This window comes from Stenella coeruleoalba (assembly GCF_951394435.1).
Source record: "Stenella coeruleoalba genome assembly, chromosome: 2".
NCBI classification, from domain to species: Eukaryota; Metazoa; Chordata; class Mammalia; order Artiodactyla; family Delphinidae; genus Stenella; species Stenella coeruleoalba.
This window is the reverse complement of record NC_137147.1, coordinates 26,577,019-26,596,567: the sequence shown is the minus strand read 5'-3', so window position 1 is coordinate 26,596,567 and position 19,549 is coordinate 26,577,019. Positions and strand designations below refer to the sequence as shown.

The 19,549-nt window shown below is 40.2% G+C and overlaps 1 protein-coding gene across 11 annotated transcripts in view; it reads left to right on the top strand.

The window, feature by feature from the left end:
* The window catches only part of TTLL5 (tubulin tyrosine ligase like 5), a 305,934-nt gene that overhangs the window by 22,872 nt on the left and 263,513 nt on the right, over positions 1-19,549 (top strand). For 10 of the 11 annotated variants that reach the window (XM_079908860.1, XM_079908866.1, XM_079908864.1 and 7 more), the window contains 2 exons: positions 10,442-10,572; positions 17,864-17,946. In XM_079908860.1, the coding sequence (XP_079764986.1) occupies positions 10,442-10,572; positions 17,864-17,946 (214 nt within the window). The remainder of the gene's footprint in view (positions 1-10,441; positions 10,573-17,863; positions 17,947-19,549) is intronic. The other variant, XM_079908857.1, reaches the window with a different exon arrangement.

Here is a 19,549-nt window from a genome sequence, read left to right as displayed (position 1 = left end):
GAAAGAGAAAATAGGAATAGAATTGATGCTGAAACGCTGCCTTATTCTAGCAGTGAGTAATTTTCAACTATGGAGAGATACATGACCTACTGGAGAAGAGGGCAGCTAATCTCATCTGTCTAATGAAGAGATGCATATCTAATAGGAATTTTGTTATTTGCTCAGTGGTTGAGTTATATTTTATTTCCAGGACTTATGCCCCAGGTACTCACTCATGCTAACAAGTTTTGCTTTTGGTCACTTCATATACTTGTCTCCTCATTTTTTAGAAACGAAGGCTCTTTCTTGATTATTCAATTCTACTGTCTTATACTCAGTCAATGGGTATAAATACCCAGCCTATGCTGTCTCTAATGTCAAATAGTTTCTTCATAATCTTAGATAAATGTATATTTTGAATCTTTATAACAAGTTCCAGTTTTATTTTATGTCTGAGCTTCATGGGCAGAAAATAATTTAAACTTTATTTTCTTCCTTACTGCCTGGAAGATGTGGATTTGGTTTTCTAAATGTGTGACTGGGTGCTTGAAGTGAATTAGATGCAACTATTTTAAATAGGTATTTAAACAGTCCTAAAATAGCTCACAGTAGAGACTGCATTCCTAATTCCTGTTAGTAGTATATTATTTATTTCGATAGTTTTTGAACTATTCTTGTAGGTGTATAGGAGTTCCACCTCAATTTGGACTCAGTATTAATAAATTCTAACCTATATTTTCTTCACTTCTCTTTGAATGTGTTGTACATGTATGTTTGGGAATATTAATAATCCATTACCTAAATGCAGTATACTTTGTGGCTTCTGGTGCTCTGTATTTTCTAAGAAAATACAGAGCACCAGGAGTTAGAAGTCTTTTTCAATCCAGAGACTTCTAACTCACATGCAAGAGGAATGCAAACACTTGAAATGTTTCCAATATTATTGTGTACTCTTTTTATGTAATTTTTAAAAAAAAATAATTTTAGACTTTTAGAAAAGTTGCAAAAATAATATAGAGTTTCTATGTGCCCTTTACCCAGTTTTCCTAATGTTAAATCAGTTATAACCATAGTATAGTTATCAAAACGGAGAAATTGATGTTAGTATAATGTACATTTTAATAAAAATTTAAAATATTTACGGTGTTTTGATGAATTGCGTACTGTGTTCTTACAATGATAGGTCAATATATGTATAACAAGTACGGCCTTATGATCACAGGAAACTTAAAAATATTAAATGTAATTGGTATACATGTTTTCGTTGTAGAGAAGGTATAATATAATGTACAAGACTTACAAGCATTAAATATGTTCTGTTAGGCTAAGCTGTTCTTTGGGGGAAATGGAATGGAAGAAGTAAAAACAAAAGTGAACTGGGGGATGTCTGGGCAGAGTAGGGGAGGCTTCTGGGGTGCTGGGAATGTTCTATGCTCAGTGGTGTTCACACAGGTGACCAGAATTCATCATGCTCTGCAGTTGTGATTTGTGTACTTTCCTGTTCATATGTTACTTTCAGTTAAAAGTATAGTATTGTAAAAAGTGAAAAATTTACTGACAAAAAGAGCCTTTTCTTTTATAGTACTTTTAAAATGTACAGTGGCTGGTGAATCCTGATGTTATTTAGTTTCCCTTGAATATACTTAAAAGGATACTGTTATAGTTTTATTTTAAAATTATATTTGCCATTCATTGGATCCTTTGGAACATTTTAAATTTATGATGAAAAACCTTAGATGCCACCGACAAAAAGGATACAGTTTCCCAAAATTTGTATCGGGAGCACCAAGCAAAAATGTTTGGAGACCACTAATACTGGGTAACTGTAGAAGAATTTGTCGTTTTTCTTATCCTCTGGTTCAGTGTTTGCTTTTTTTTTTTTTTGATTTTGACATACTGTTGCATTCAAGAGTTTATTTTATTTATTTATTTATTTAAAAAAATTTTTTACGATCTTTCTTTTCTTTTTTTCTTTTTTTTGAACTTTTGAATTTTATTTTATTTATCTTTTTATACAGCAGGTTCTTATTAGTCATCCATTTTATACACATCAGTGTATACATGTCAATACCAATCTCCCAATTCATCACACCACCACCCCTGCCCCCGCCGCTTTCCCCCCTTGGTGTCCATACGTTTGTTCTCTACCCTGTGTCTCAGTTTCTGTCCTGCAACCAGTTCATCTGTACCATTTTCTAGGTTCCACGTGTATGCGTTAATATACGATATTTGTTTTTCTCTTTCTGACTTACTTCACTCTATGACAGTCTCATTAGATTCATCCATGTCTCTACAAATGACCGAATTTCATTCCTTTTTATGACTGAGTAATATTCCATTGTATATATGTGCCACATCTTCCTTATCCATTCGTCTGTCGATGGGCATTTAGGTTGCTTCGATTTCCTGGCTATTGTAAATAGTGCTGCAGTGAACAGTGGGGTGCATGTGTCCTTTTGAATTATCGTTTTCTCTGGGTGTATGCCCAGTAGTGGGATTGCTGGGTCATATGGTAATTCTACTTTTAGTTTTTTAAGGAAACTCCATACTGTTCTCTATAGTGGCTGTATCAATTTACATTCCCACTAACAGTGCAAGAGGGTTCCCTTTTCTCCACACCCTCTCCAGCATTTGTTGTTTGTAGATTTTCTGATGATGCCCATTCTAACTGTTATGAGGTGATACCTCATTGTAGTTTTGACTTGCATTTCTCTAATAATTAGTGATGTTGAGCAGCTTTTCATGTGCCTCTTGGCCATCTGTATGTCTTCTTTGGAGACATGTCTGTTTAGGTCTTCTGCCCATTTTTTGATTGGGTTGTTTGTTTTTTTTGTTGTTGTTGTTGTTGTTGTTTTGCGGTACACGGGCCTCTCACTGTTGTGGCTCCTCCCGTTGTGGAGCACACGCTCTGGATGTGCAGGCCCAGCGGCCATGGCTCATGGGCCCAGCCGCTCCGCGGCATGTGGGATCCTCCTGGACCAGGGCACGAACCCGTGTCCCCTGCAGCGGCAGGCGGACTCTCAACCACTGCGCCACCAGGGAAGCCCTGTTTTTTTAATATTGAGCTGCATGACCTGTTTATATATTTTAGAGATGAATCCTTTGTGCGTTGATATGTTTGCAAATATTTTCTCCGATTCTGAGGGTTGTCTTTTCATCTTGTATATGGTTTCCTTTGCTGTGTAAAACCATTTAAGTTTCATTAGGTCCCATTTGTTTGTTTCTGTTTTTATTTCCATTACTCTAGGAGGTGGATCAAAAAATATCTTGCTGTGATTTATGTCAAAGAGTGTTCTTCCTATGTTTTCCTGTAAGAGTTTTCTTGTGTTTTTTTTCTTAGATATCTTTTTTTTTTAACATCTTTATTGGAGTATAATTGCTTTACAATGGTGTGTTAGTTTCTGCTTTATAACAAAGTGAATCGGCTATACATATACATATATCCCCATATCTCTTCCCTCTTGTGTCTCCCTCCCTCCCACCCGTCTAGGTTGGCACAGAGCAGTGAGTTGATCTCCCTGTGCTATGCAGCTGCTTCCCACTAGCTATCTGTTTTACATTTGGTAGTGTATATATGTCCATGCCACTCTCTCACTTTGTCACACCTTCCCCTTCCCCATATCCTCAAGTCCATTCTCTAGTAGGTCTGTGTCTTTATTCCCGTCTTGCCCCTAGGTTCTTCATGACCTTTTTTTTTTTCCTTAGATTCCATATATATGTGTTAGCATACGGTATTTGTTTTTTTCCTTCTGACTTACTTCACTCTGTATGACAGACTCTAGGTCCATCCACCTCACTACAAATAACTCAATTTTGTTTCTTTTTATGGCTGAGTAATATTCCATTGTATATATGTGCCATATCTTCTTTATCCATTCATCTGTCGATGGACACTTAGGTTGCTTCCATGTCCTAACTATTGTAAATAGAGCTGCAATGAACATAGTGGTACATGAGTCTCTTTGAATTATGGTTTTCTCAGGGTATATGCCCAGTAGTGGGATTGCTGTGTCGTATGGTAGTTCTATTTTTAGTTTTTTAAGGAACCTCCATACTCTTCTCCATAGTGGCTGTATCAGTTTACATTCCCACCAACAGTGCAAGAGGGTTCCCTTTTCTCCACATCCTTTCCAGCATTTATTGTTTGTAGATTTTTTGATAATGGCCATTCTGACCAGTGTGAGATGATATCTCATTGTAGTTTTGATTTGCATTTCTCTAATGATTAATAATGTTGAGCATTCTTTCATGTGTTTGTTGGCAATCTGTATATCTTCTTTGGAGAAATGTCTGTTTAGGTCTTCTGTCCATTTTTGGATTGCGTTGTTTGTTTTTTTGATATTGAGCTGTATGAGCTGCTTGTAAATTTTGGAGATTAATCCTTTGTCAGTTGCTTCATTTGCAAATATTTTCTCCCATTCTGAGGCTTGTCTTTTGGTCTTGTTTATGGTTTCCTTTGCTGTGCAAAGGGTTTTAAATTTCATTAGGTCCCATTTGTTTGTTTTTGTTTTTATTTCCATTTCTCTAGGAGGTGGGTCAAAAAGGATCTTGCTGTGATTTTTATCAAAGAGTGTTCTGCCTATGTTTTCCTCTAAGAGTTTTATAGCGTCCAGTCTTACATTTTCGTCTCTAATCCTTTTTTTTTTTTCGGTACGTGGGCCTCTCACTGTTGTGGCCTCTCCTATTGCAGAGCACAGGCTCCGGACGCGCAGGCTCAGTGGCCATGGCTCATGGGCCTAGCCGTTCCGCGGCATGTGGGATCTTCCCGGACCGGGGCACGAACCCGTGTCCCCTGCATTGGCAGGCGGACTCTCAACCACTGCGCCACCAGGGAAGCCCTCTCTAATCCATTTTGAGTTTATTTTTGTGTACGGTGTTAGGACGTGTTCTAATTTCATTGTTTTACATGTAGCTGTCCAGTTTTCCCAGCACCTCTTATTGAAGAGACTGTCTTTTCTCTATTGTATATTCTTGCCTCCTTTGTCATAGATTAGTTGACCATAGGTGCATGGGTTTATCTCTGGGCTTTCTATCTTGTTCCATTGATCTATGTTTCTGTTTTTGTGCCAGTACCATATTGTCTTGATTACTGTAGCTTTGTAGTATAGTCTGAAATCAGGGAGTCTGATTCCTCCATCTCCACCTTTTTCCGTCAAGAGTGTTTTGACTATTCAGGGACTTTTGTGTCTCTAGACAAATTTTAAGATTTTTTGTTCTAGTTCTGTAAAAAATGCCATTGGTAATTTGATAGGGATTGCACTGAATCTGTAGATTGCTTTGGGTAGTATAGTCATTTTCACAATACTGATTCTTCCAATCCAAGAACATAGTATATCTCTCCATCTGTTTGTATCATCTTTAATTTCTTTCATCAGTGTGTTATAGTTTTCTGCATACAGATCTTTTGTCTCCTTACTAGGTTTATTCCTAGGTATTTTATTCTTCTTGTTGCAACGGTAAATGGGAGTGTTCCCTTAATTTCTCTTTTAGATTTTTCATCATTAGTGTATAGGAATGCAAGAGATTTCTGTGCATTAATTTTGTATGCTGCTACTTTACCAAATTCATTGATTAGCTCTAGTAGTTTTCTGGTAGCATCTTTAGGATTCTCTATGTATAGTATCATGTCATCTGCAAACAGTGACAGTTTTACTTCTTCTTTTCCGATTTGGATTCCTTTAATTTCTTTTTCTTCTCTGATTGCTCTGGCTTAAACTTCATGAACTGTGTTGATTAATAGTGGTGAGAGTGGGCAACCTTGTCTTGTTCCTGATCTTAGTGGAAATGGTTTCAGTTTTTCACCACTGATAACAATATTGGCTGTGGGTTTGTCATATATGGCCTTTATTATGTTGACGTAAGTTCCATCTGTGCCTACTTTCTGGAGGGTTTTTATCATGAATGTGTGTTGAATTTTGTCGAAAGCTTTTTCTGCATCTGTTGAAATGATCATATAGTTTTCCTCCTTCAATTTGTTAATATGGTTTATCACATTGATTGATTTGCCTATATTGAAGAATCCTTGCATTCCTGGGATAAACCCCACTTGATCGTGGTGTATAATCCTTTTAATGTGCTGTTGGATTCTGTTTGCTAGTATTTGTTGAGGATTTTTGCATCGATGTTCATCAGTGATATTGGCCTGTAGTTTTCTTTTTTAGTGACATCTTTGTCTGGTTTTGGTTTCAGAGTGATGGTGGCTTCATAGAATGCGTTTGGGAGTGTTCCTCCCTCTGCTATATTTTGGAAGGTTTGAGAAGGATAGGTGTTAGCTCTTCTCTAAATGTTTGATAGAATTTGCCTTTGAAGCCATCTGGTCCTGAGCTTTTGTTTGTTGGAAGATTTTTAATAACAGTTTCAATTTCAGTGCTTGTGATTGACTTGTTTATATTTTCTATTTCTTCCTGGTTCAGTCTCGGAAGGTTGTGCTTTTCTAAGAATTTGTGCATTTCTTCCAGGTTGTTCATTTTATTGGTATATAGTTGCTTGTAGTAATCTCTCATGATCCTTTGTATTTCTACAGTGTCAGTTGTTACTTCTCTGTTTTCATTTCTAATTCTGTTGATCTGAGTCTTCTCCCTTTTTTTCTTGATGAGTCTGGGTAATGGCCTATCAATTTTGTTTATCTTCTCAAAGAACCAGCTTTTAGTTTTATTGATTTTTGCTTTTGTCTCCTTCATTTCTTTTTCATTTACTTCTGATCTGATCTTTATGATTTCTTTCCTTCTGCTAACTTTGGGTGTTTTTTGTTCTTCTTTCTCTAATTGCTTTAGGTGTAAGGTTAGTTGTTTATTTGAGATTTTTCTTGGTTCTTGAGGTAGGATTGTATTGCTATAAACTTCCCTCTTAGAACTGCTGTTTGCTGTATCCCATAGGTTTTGGGTCGTCATGTTTTCATTGTCATTTGTTTCTAGGTATTTTTTATTTCCTCTTTGATTTGTTCAGTGATCTTTTGGTTATTTAGTAGGTATTGTTTAGCCTCCATGTGTTTCTATTTTTTACAGATTTTTTCCTGTAATTGATATCTAGTCTCATAGCATTGTGGTTGGATAAGGTACTTGATACGATTTGAATTTTCCTAAATTTACCAAGGCTTGATTTGTGACCCAAGATATGATCTGTCCTGGAGAATGTTCCATGAGCACTTGAGAAGATAGTGTATTCCATTGTTTTGGGATGGGATGTCCTGTAAATATCAGTTAAGTCCATCTTGTTTAATGTATCATTTAAAGCTTCCTTATTTTTTTTCATTTTGGATGATCTGCCCATTGGTGTAAGTGGGGTGTTTCAGTGTGCTACTGTTATTGTGTTACTGTCTATTTCCCCTTTTATGGCTGTTAGCATTTACCTTATGTATTAAGGTATGTTGGGTGCATAAATATTTACAGTTGTTATATCTTCTTCTTGGATTGATTCCTTGATCATTATGTAGTGTGCTTTGTCTCTTGTAATAGTCTTTGTTTTAAAGTCTATTTTGTCTGATATGAGAATTGCTGCTCAGCTTTCTTTTGATTTCTATTTGCATGGAATATCTTTTTCCATCCCCTCACTTTCAGTCTGTATGTGTCCCTAGGTCTGAAGTGGGTCTCTTGTAGACAGCACATATACAGGTCGTGTTTTTGTATCCGTTCAGCGAGCCTGTGTCTTTTGATTGGAGCATTTAATCCATTTACATTTAAGGAAATTGTTGATATGTATGTTCCTATTACCATTTTCTTAATTGCTTTGAGTTTGTTTTGTAGGTCTTTTCCTTCTCTTGTGTTTCATGCCTAGAGAAGTTCCTTTAGCATTTGTTGTAAAGCTGGTTTGGTGGTGCCGAATTTTCTTAGCTTTTGCTTGTCTATAAAGGTTTTAATTTCTCCGTCAAATCTGAATGAGATACTTGCAGGGTAGAATAATCTTGGTTGTAGGTTTTTCCCTTTCATCACTTTATATATGTCCTGCCACACCTTTCTGGCTTGCAGAGCTTCTGCTGAAAGATCAGCTGTTAACATAATGGGGATTCCCTTGTATGTTATTTGTTGCTTTTCCCTTGCTGCTTTTAATATTATTTCTTTTCTGTTTGATTTTTGATAGTTTGATTAATATGTGTCTTCGTGTGTTTCTCCTTGGATTTATCCTGTATGGGACTCTCTGTGCTTCCTGGACTTGATTGACTATTTCCTTTTGCCATACTACGGATGTTTTCAACTATAATCTCTTCAAATATTTTCTCAGTCCCTTTCTTTTTCTCTTCTTCTTCTGGACCCCTGTAACTTGAATGTTGGTGCGTTTAATATTTTCCCAGAGGTCTATGAGACTGTCCTCAGTTCTTTCCATTCTTTTTTCTTTTTCTGCTCCACGGCAGTTATTCCCACTATTTTATCTTGCAGGTCACTTATTCGTTCTTCTGCCTCAGTTATTCTATTGATTCCTTCCAGAGCATTTTTTTTTTGGCTGCGTTGGGTCTTTGTTGCTGCATGTGGGCTTTCTTTAGTTTCAGTGAGCAGGGGCTACTCTTTATTGTGGTGTGGGTTTCTCATTGTGGTGGCTTCTCGTTGTGAAGCACAGGCTCTAGTTGTGGGGGCTTCAGTAGTTGTGGCACGCAGGCTCAGTAGTTGTGGCTCGCAGGCTCAGTAGTTGTGGTGTATGGGCTTAGTTGCTCCACGGCTTGTGGGATCTTCCTGGAGCAGGGCTCGATGCTGTGTCCCCTGCATTGGCAGGTGGATTTTTAACCACTGCGCCACCAGGGAAGCCCCTTCCAGAGAATTTTTAATTTTATTTATTGTGTTGTTCATCACTGTTTGTTTGCTCTTTAGTTCTTCTAGGTCCTTGTTAAATGTTTCTTGTATTTTCTCCTTTCTGTTTCCAAGATTTTGGATCATCTTTACTATCATTACTCTGAATTCTTTTTCAGGTAGACTGCCTATTTCCTCTTCATTTATTTGGTCTGGTGGGTTTTTACCTTGCTCCTTCATCTGCTGTGTATTTCTCTGTCTTCTCGTTTTGCTAAACTTACTGTGTTTGTGGTCTCCTTTTCGCAGGCTGCAGGTTTGTAGTTCCCATTGTTTTTGGTGTCTGCCCCCAGTGGGTAACGTTGGATCCGTGGGATGTGTAGGCTTCCTGGTGGAGGGGACTAGTGCCTGTGTTCTGGTGGATGAGGCTGGATCTTGTCTTTCTGGTGAGCAGGACTGCGTCCAGTGGTGTGTTTTGGGGTGTCTGTGAACTTATTATGATTTTAGGCAGCCTCTCCGCTAATGGGTGGGGTTGTGTTCCTGTCTTGCTAGTTGTTTGGTGTGGCGTGTCCAGCACTGTAGCTTGCTGGTCGTTGAGTGGAGCTGGGTCTTAGCGTTGAGATGGAGATCTCTGGGAGAGCTCTTGTTGATTGATATTATGTGGGGCCAGGAGGTCTCTGGTGGATCAATGTTCTGAACTCGGCTCTCCTACCTCAGAGGCTCAGGCCTGACACCCAGCTGGAGCACCAAGACCCTGTCAGCCACACGGCTTTTGGGAAGTCTGAGGTCTTCTGCCAGCGTTCATTAGGTGTTCTGTAGGAGTTGTTCCACATGTAGATGTATTTTTGATGTATTTGTGGGGAGGAAGGTGATCTCCACGTCTTACTCCTCCACCATCCTGAAGGTCCCCTCAGCCTGGTTCATTGTTTCTAATTCCTTAATGATAAGCGTCACTAGGGGTACTTTACATTCATAGGTCTTACTGCAGATTCAAGGAATCACCATCTCCAGGGATGGTGTATATTTAAAAAGCACCTTCTAGGTGCTTAATCTTTCTAGGCAAATATAGACCTATAAAGTTATATATTTTAAAAGCAATGAGGTAATATGTATCGCAGTCAAGTTTGGAAATTACTGATCTAGACTAAATCACTGTTACATTGTGGTCTCCGGACCATCTGTACCAAAACACCTGGGGTCCATGCTTAAAATGCAGAGCCCTAGACTTCATCGCAGAATTTTGAGAGATGTGACCCTGGAACATTCGTTTTTGAAGAAACTCTATAGGTGATTCTTACGTACACTAAAATTTGAGGACCTCTGCTCTAGATCTGAAGAGGACAGTGGGTAAGAAAGAAGTATTGGTGATACCTACATTTGGCAAAGCAACCTTTGATTTTAAGAAATCAAAGTGAAAATTTTGAACTGAGGAACAGCTAGAATGCAGTTTTAATGGTTACAGCAAAGATTCTTAGATGGTTTTTAAATAGTGCAACAAACCATAGACTCTTGAATCCAGTCGAGGCCAGCTGAAGTGCCTTTTTGTAGTTTGCCAGATTACACTCCCTGATAGGCAGCATTTATCGCCCTAGTTTTAAGGTGATCATTTCCTTGACAAAGTGATAGATTTGGGATATAATACTATCCTCAGTAACTGCTCATGAACTGTGAACTCTTTAGTATGTGATGACACAGGATAACCTCTGAGTCATAGCGTACTGAAATGGAAATGCTTTTATGAAATTTAGGTCGTATGAACTAACCCGGAAGGACCGACTGTACAAAAACATCATTCGAATGCAGCATACGCACGGATTCAAGGCTTTTCACATCCTCCCTCAGACCTTCCTGCTGCCAGCTGAGTATGCGGAATTCTGTAGTAAGTGCTTGACTCCTGATGCTCCATTCTCACCCCCGTCCCCTGTCCCCCATCCCCAGCAGCTGAACTTGGGGCAGATTTACTCCAAGGGCTGCCTCAAGTCAGGAACTAATCAGGGCTTTTCAGATCCTTAAAAAATTGTTTCTTTAGTAAAACAATTGCAGAGATAACTTTAAAACTGTTTTATTCTGAGCGTGTATGTGTGTATTTATTCTTAGTAAGGACATTTATGTAAGGACACATTGGTATTGTATAAATGTGCTCCTGTTTATTACAAAAAGTCTCTTTTTCATTGACAAGAGTTAGTGCCCATGTAAGGATGGATATACTTCTGCATATGAACTACATATGCATCCTTTTCGGCATCTCTCTTCCTCTTGTCATTTAAGGAATATCCCTATCCCCTCGATTTTTGGACTTGTGTGACTTATGTTCTTTGGGGTACACATATCACGCATCTTTTGGTGTTAGGGTTTAGAGGTACCAGTTAGTCACACTCTCTCTCCTTGGAGTACAGACTAATTGAAAAATATTCATGGGAGCGAAATAGGCACATGAACGTCTGCTGTATTGGTGGTAAAGCTAGCTGGGAATGCATGGCCTGCATCCAAGTCTCATTGCTTCTTTTGTCTTGAAGTGAACTTACCTCCCCAGGTCCAAGCAGAGGAGATGGGCTATTTTGGACTCTCCCCCCATGGTGGGCAATGCCTGCCTCAGTAGGCTTAGAGCACAGAAGAGGCACGAATACAGAGAAGGTGTGAGGCAGGTCTTTTGTGAGCGTCTAAATAGGAAAAATAATAATAGCTAACAGTTAATGAACATTTCCCTTCTGTTAGGCCCTCTTCCAAGTGGAGCCTCTATTCTGAGGTAGGTACTGTTATTGTTCCCAGCTTTATAGGTGAGGAGACTAAGGTACAGAGAGGTTAAGTAACTTTCTGTAAGTTATGTGGCTGCAAATGGTGGGATTAGGATCCAGACCCTGCAGTTTGGCTTCAGAAGCCAGGCTCCTCACCACTGTGCTTTGTGGCCAAGACAGTGGGTGTATGCACACAATGACCATTTCCCAGGACCACCCGTGGGAGAAGTCACTTCTGTGAGGAGGATCAGTTATGACACACAGAGAGGACAGCAAGACAGTTTTCTTCTCAATAAGTCCAAGAAAAAGACTTTTCCTGTCTTATAGGTAGAGGAAGCATGGAGAGAGGAAGAGAAATTTTTCTCTAGACTTCCTGACATTTGATTCTTTTAACCTGTTGGACCTAGTGGTCTGGTCTGGTCACGCAGTGCGGTGTTCATCCTCTGGGACTTGCATCAGGAATGGTCACAGGGTCTCTTGCTCCCAGCTTGGGGAAGCCATTCTTCTGAGAGCACTTGTTTACCCTGCTGGGACCAGTGGTTGGCAGTTCAGTGTTTGCCCACAGAAGGCTCTGAAATGGGTCAGAGTAGAGTATTCACTAGATGAATTAAGTTAACTTCAAAGCTACAGTGCACTTGAAGCTGAACATTTATAGTTAGGAATTTTTGTTATGGGATTTTTAGCCATGTTATTGAAACCTCCTGTGCCTTAGCTTCCTCCTCTGTAAAATGGGACTGTTACTAGTACTGACATTGTAGTGTTGTTGGGATGTTTAAATAGGTTAACACATGGAAAGCACTTGGAGTGGTGCCTGATGGGTACTTCATAAATGTGCAATAACATTTCCTATTTCAAGTTATGTAGAGATGTATTGTTATATAAAATAAAAGTAAAAAATTGTGTAATAAGCCAACATGATAGCATAAAAATGCTTCAGCTAACATGTTAGCAACGTAAAAGCATTCCTGATATGAACTCCCTGCTGTTGAATTCCTATTGAGAAATCAGAGTCCAGAATAATTTCCTAGTGAACACTAAAGGAATATTAAGTTGAAAATTCCCTTTCTCCTCTCTGCTATCTCTTATTCTGTGGTTCTTCCCCACCCTTTGGAGGCAGTTTGAGGGCTGGATGCTCATTCAGAAGATTGGATAGAGTTAGAATTCCTCCATGCGTTCAAGCCTGACCTGTGTTTCAGTAGAATTGTTTCTCCAGCATATTTTTTTTTAAATAAATTTATTTATTTTATTTTTGGCTGCTTTGGGTCTTTGTTGCTGCGTGCAGGCTTTCTCTAGTTGCAGCAAGCAGGGGCTACTCTTCGTTGCGGTGCACGGGCTTCTCTTGTTGCGGAGCAGGGGCTCTAGGCACGTGGGCTCAGTAGTTGTGGCACGTGGGCTCAGTAGTTGTGGCACGTGGGCTCAGTAGTTGTGGCGCATGGGCTTAGTTGCTCCACAGCATGTGGGATCTTCCCAGACCAGGGATCGAACCCCTGTCCCCTTCATTGGCAGGTGTATTCTTAACAACTGCACCACCAGGGAAGCCTCGTTTCTTCAGCATATTATTCAAACTCTTACAGTTTCTACATTCTAACAAAAATGAATTCAAAAGGTCAGTAGCACACATAGAATGAATATAGCTGCAACCCAAAGCCACCACATTGAGCCCCAGGGCAGTTATTACAGGCAAATGATGTTCTTCAGTCTCAAAACAAATCCCTCATTGCTGTTGCCTCCCAAAGACCACAGCAGGGACTTATTGTGTGGTAGAAGAGGGACCAGGGAAGATGTGATGGTAAAGAGGAAGCTTCTTGGTTTCAGTCCTGCCAGGATGCCAGTCATTCTTTGCCAGTAGTCCAGAGTCCATGACCTCTACACTTAAATCCACTGGGGAGAAATCCAGCATTAGTAGGTCAGTTGTGTTGCTAAGTTTACATATTAGGGGAGAAACTTGCCTCCTCCTACCACTTCCTCTTTCAAAGAGACATTCCTCTTCCTCCTAAAGTCTGTTTTAAGTTCTCTTCATTTCCTCTGCTGTCCACCTAGCATATTATAACTCAGAAATTCCCTTTTCTCCATGACACTTGTGTTCCTGACCTTCCAGTGCTTGCTTGAGTGCAGACAGTAGGATATTTTTGAGAAGGCAAGTGACATGAACAGGTTGGCCTTTAGGAAAATAACTGCATGAAATTAATTGGAGGGAGCAGGGGGAGGAAACACAGTGGTCGCTTTGGAAGTCATAATCCAGGTAAGAAGTGTAGATAGACTGAGCTAGGTAGCTGGAACGGAATGGAGGCAGTGGAAAGAATGGTAGAATAAACACAGTTTACTAAGTGGCTGTGAGTAGTGAGGCAGAGGTCAAAGGTGTGAGTCTGAGAAGCTGGGAGGAGCATTAAGTCTTTAACCAGGGAGTGTAACGAGGAATGTAGAGCAGGGGTCCCCAACCCCCGGGGTTCCTGTTAGGAACCGGGCCGCACAGCAGGAGGTGAGCAGCGGTCGAGCAAGTGAAGCTTTACCTGCCGCTCCCCATCGTCCCCACCGCTCGCATTACCGCCTGAAGCACCACCCCTGCCCCCCACTCCCCAACCCCTCGGCCGTGGAACCACGAAACCAGTCCCTGGTGCCAAAAAGGTTGGGGACCGCTGACGTAGAGGAAAAGTGTTGAAGGGCAAGAGGAGTGTCACATTTTGGACCTGGTGTGGATTTGAGGTGCCTACAGGCCTCCGTGTGGTGATGTTTTGCAGACAGTTGTAAAGGCAGTTTTGAGTTCTGGCCAGTTATAGGCTCTGGAAGTTGCAGATATGGAGGTGGATGTTACTACCAAGGAAGGGAAAAAGGAAGAGAAGAAGAACTACCGAGAAATCAGAGGGGAGAGAGACCTTGAAGATGTGAGCAAGGGAATGAGGTCCCAGAGGAGGCAGGAGAGGGTTTAGTCAAGAGCCCAAGTAGAAGGGTGAGCTTCAGGAAGCAGGGCGTGTCTCTCCCTTAAAAGGAGAGAAAGAAGAAGGCTAAGTGGTCATCCAGGTAACATTTGAGATGGAGAGGAAAGCAGGTGAGCGGGTTTATGTTACAGATTCCCAGCCTTCTTGGTGAGAGGGTGATGAGGGCACATACCAGGAATGAGGGGCCTAGGGATGGGTTTGGGTGTTTGAGAGGAGCAGAAAGGCATGTGACTAGCCTGTGAAAGAGCCTTTGAAAGGGAACTGATAAGGAACAGATATGAGGATTGCCTGAAGACTCTAGAGAGACCAGCCAAGGCGGATCTCATGAATTTGTATAGCTTTTTGTTCTAATAAGAGAAAACCTGAAATCTATCTCTGTAGAGACCTAGCCCAGAGACCAAACACTGCCTCAAGAGATGTGAAAGCCTGGATACTGCCAAACTGTTCCCAGTAATTAAAATGTGGGGCTTGCAATATACAGACCAGATCTTGCTAGATTCCTGGTGCCACTGTTGCTAGTGTAACAGTATATAGTACAGTCGGAGGTCTGTGACCCCGAAGAACCTAACTAAGAATCTTGCCAACTGCAGCCACTCCCCAGCTGTGGACAGCTTTCTAAGCAGGGAGAAGGAAACAACAAGGAAGGCAGGGTGGCGCCAATATCAGAAAAGCAGAACTTTCCCCCAACGCCCTGGCAGATTTCTGTTTACTTCTCACTGCCCAGAATTGCATTCTCTGGTCATCTTTAGTTGCAAGAGAGACAGAAATAATTCTAAGGAATGAGCAAAACTTTAATGTCAGCCAGTTAATTTCAGATGACTGGATTTCAAAGTAATCAGTAAAATTTATAGAATCATAATAGTAGGATTATGAGAGATCTCATAATTCAAATGACTAAACCTCTCATTTTAAAGATGAGACTGGATAATTTAAGCAAATTGCCCGGAATTAGAAAAGTCAGAATTAGAACTCAGATCTTCCTACGCCTGGTTCAGTGCTCTTTCCATTAGATTGAGCATGCTGCCACCATAGGACCTGGAAGGCACCAGAAAGAGTTGCAGGCCCTGTCTAGTATATCTTCCTCCTGACAGGCTGCCAAGCTCTTTGCCTTGCTTTGCTTCTGACCCACATTTTTGGAACCTGTGAAAGAAATCAATCCTTGTTCTGAAATACAGCAAATCAAGGAGAAAGGCTTAGCATGAAGACACTGTTTTTGATATTTAGAATTTCAAGAACATGATAAAAGTGAAGCACCAGAAACTTCTGATAAGCCTAGTCCACAAAGTAAGATTTATTAAACGCGTTAGATGGCAGAAGTTGCATTTAGCTAGATTTTCCCTGTTCTGAAAACGAGCATTTTCTGCGTCCGTTTGTCACCACAGGGGGTACCATCTTCAGACAGGTCTGGTCATTTTCTTCGGCATTGCTGTATGTAGCTCCCTCACTTCCTCTTTGTGAGCTCGGTGTGTCTAATTACTTGCTTAGGGCCTGCCTTTCTGCTGTCTTTTCACTTCTGCATGCCCCATACTAGCAAACTGCGTAACACGGGTTGGGTACTTAGAAGTATTGAATGAATGAATGAAGTTTAAAAATTTTTGTAATTTTTTTGTTTTATTTTACTATTAATTGTTCCTTTTGTTCTCAAACTATTGTATTCTCAGAATTTGGGGAAAATGGCAAAATGGAAAAAACATATAAAGTGTATATATATATACATCTATTCAGTGACTTCAGTTTATAGAGATTTAAATTGTCTTATATTAATATGCCATCTATTGCAGGAATTTAAAATTATGTAAATGATGTAGGTAATATAGTCACGGTACCCCCCAAAACATACAAAACAATAATCAGTGAAAAGCCTTTTTTCTCCTCTTTTCCTCAGTCATCCAGTTCTCCCCAGAGGTGATCAGTGTTATTAGTATTTTTACATATCCTTCTAGAGGTATTCTCTGCACTCACTGGCACATGGCTTGAGTGTGTATGTGAACAGATGGGAGCATACAATACCCAGTGCCCTGCACTTTACTTCGTAACACTCAACAGTCTCTTTGAGCTCATTCCCTCTCTGTTCCTTAATAACATTCTCATTTTGTGTGTCTGCTTAATATTTCATTATGTAGAGCAGGTGTCTGCAAACTACAGCCCTTGTGTCACATCTGGTCCTATGCCTTTTTGTATGTATCCCAAGAGCTAAAAATGATTTTTACATTTTTAAATGCTTGAAAAAAATCAAAAGAAGAATAAAATTTTGTGGCATGTGGAAATCATAGGAAATTCAGTGTCCATAAATAAAGGTTTTTGGGGGCCAGCCATGCTCCTTTGTTTACGTATTGTTTATGGTAACTTTTGAGCTACAATGACAGAGTTGAATAGTTGCATGGCCTGCAAAGCCTAAGCTATTTATTATCTGGCTTTTTACCAAAAAATAGCTTTTGCCAGCCCCTCATATAGATGCAATATAGTGTATTTAATTAGTTGATGGATGTCTTTTGCTATTAAAATGCAACACTGAATAATCTTCTACAAAGAATGTTCCAGTATGTGTGAGTAGGACCAGAGAATACATTCCCAGAAGTGGAGTTGCTCACGGAGTTTTACATTCTGTGTGGCACGTGACATTTTTTTCTAATTCTGTGAGGTCACATCAAGGGAAAAAGCAGGGGAGGGTGGCGGAGAGAAGACAAGGAGGTCTTCTTTCTCTCCTGGTGAAATGGTTTGTGGCACCGACACAAATCAAGTTCCTGTTGGGAGGCCTTGAAAAGACAGTTTGGCTCCTATCAGAGGGAGAGTCCTTTGTCTCTGCTTCTCTCTCGTGTCCACTGACCTTCCCTAAGTGGAGGCCGGAGCCATCTGCAGGCCTCTGGGACTCCTCATATTGGTTGTGTGTTTTCTTTTCCTATGACCCAAAGGTATTTAAAGCGTAAACCTGAACCTGCGAAAGGAACAAAAGTAAAGGGCACCTTTTAACCACTCGTCAATTATTGTCCTACCTTTCCACTCACCTTGTTTTATTTAAGGCGATTTTTTCTTACAAGCTCAGAGAAACTGCTTGAGGAAAGTAACCATATTAGGGGATCTGGCCTTTGACTCGCGTTGTCACCGTCTGCAGTGTGAGCCTCTGGAGGTCCTTTAGTTAAAGGAGGCGAGGATATCAAAGATTCGTGAAGGTTGTTTGTGACAGTAATAGACGAACATCCCGATATTTGCCTTATTTTGTCTTCATCCTCTCATTCAAGAGGGGAAATGGTGGAAGAAATATATTATGTAATATTGCTGTCTCTTCCTCTCTTTCCTTTCTCTCTCTTTCTCTGTTTTCATTTTTAAGGCTAGTCCAAAAATACAGGTTATTTTAGTTGCTGTCCTCCACTTAGAAATTTGGAAAATTCTTTGGGTACCTGAGTAGATAACTAGTGTTAAAATTTAAGATAATAAACTCATGTCCCTTCTTTCTCTTTGTTTCTTTCTTCCCTGTTTTGTCTCCCAATATTTTGAGCAGATTCATATTCAAAGGACCGGGGACCTTGGATAGTAAAACCAGTGGCCTCTTCCAGGGGGCGGGGTGTCTACCTGATCAACAATGTAAGTATGCAGCGGGTGGCATACTTCGCTCCGTGTTTGTTCTTCCCTGCTTCACCCTTTGTCTTAGCTACTAAGTCTGCATTCAGAAGTGTGATTTGAGGAGGGGTATGAGTCTACTGTTCACCTTACTGGCAGTAACCTCCTCCCATGCCAACAGTTACTCTATGGCTAATAAGTCACTTGATTGAATTTGGGGGGAGGGCAGCCTTTGGTGTCAGCAGAAAAGAGGTACTTTTTCTGCTTTCAGCATTCTGCCTTGCTAATTCCTTGGCACTAAGCATTAATTGGTAGCACATACATTTAGTTCCTGTTGTGAGGAGAACTGTGGGTTCCTACCCTCAAGGTCATCAAGCAAATTAACCTTAGTCTGGCATGGCATCCTTGCTGCTCCTGGCCCCCTCCGTCCCCCCTCTTCTTCTTCCTCCTCATCCTCTTCTTTTTTCAAAAGTCATTAATATCTTGATTCTTTGCAAAATCCTCATTAAAAGTTGTTTTTCAGTTGAATACATATACAAAGTAAATGAAATAAAATCCCAACCCCACTCTCACTGGCTAGACTAACAACAGTAGTAACCTAATACAGTTGATTTATGTTTCTTCTTTTCTCAACTTTACATTTTGTTTCTAATTCTCAGTTTGATATTCACTGCACTCATATCACCCCCTACCCTTCCTTCCACATTACATCTCTAGCTTTGATTACTTTTTATTATTTTTATATTTTAAAGGTTTATGATATTTACATTCTCTTCAGTAACTATGATTCAGTTTCTTTGCTTTATCTATAAGTTGAGTAAAAAATTTTAACTCAATAGAAACTTTACAGATGGGAATTCTGAAATTTAACCAATATTTCAGTCTGGGTCTTTGTTCATTCTTCCTCCTGGACCTTTGGTCAGCCCTTTCAATCTGGAAGCTAGTATTTTTCTTTAGTTCAGGAAAAATCATTCATTTTTTGTCTATGCTTCTGCTTCTGGAACTTCTTTTTGAGGCATTCTGGGTGTTTCCTTCATGTCAGCTTTTCTCTCATTTTAAATTCTCTGTCTTTTCCCATCTTTACCTTCTGGATCACCAGTGTGAGCTCTGTCCATTTTATCGTTCATTCCATCTACTGTATTTCTATATTGGCGATCATAAGGTACAAACACTCTTATTTTCTCATTTGCCTTTTTTTTTTCTTTTGTGATAACAGCCTGTTGTTGCTTAGTAGATGCAGTTTGCTGGCGGGTCTTTCTGAGGATACGAATTGAAAGTGTTTTAAAGTTCTCTTTTGTTTCACCAATTTTCATGGGATCGTGGTTTTTTTTCCTGCTGTGGGGTTTTCTCAATTTCAGTGACCTTAGATGTTGAGTCACACTGATGAACAAGACTAGACTGATTCAAATTTTGACAGCTGGCCTGGGTTTCCCCTACTGTTGTGTAGGACTGATTCCCTAATAACATCTCACTGGACAGGAGGCTGACTGTGCTTTGTGTGAGGGCAAAGTGTGTTGAATGTCAGGCCGCACCTTAGGTGGATATGGGTGAGGAAGCATGCTTCTTCCTTCCCCCTTGCCAAAACAGGGCCTGCCTGATTGTGGATATAAAGGAAGAGTTGGGTGAT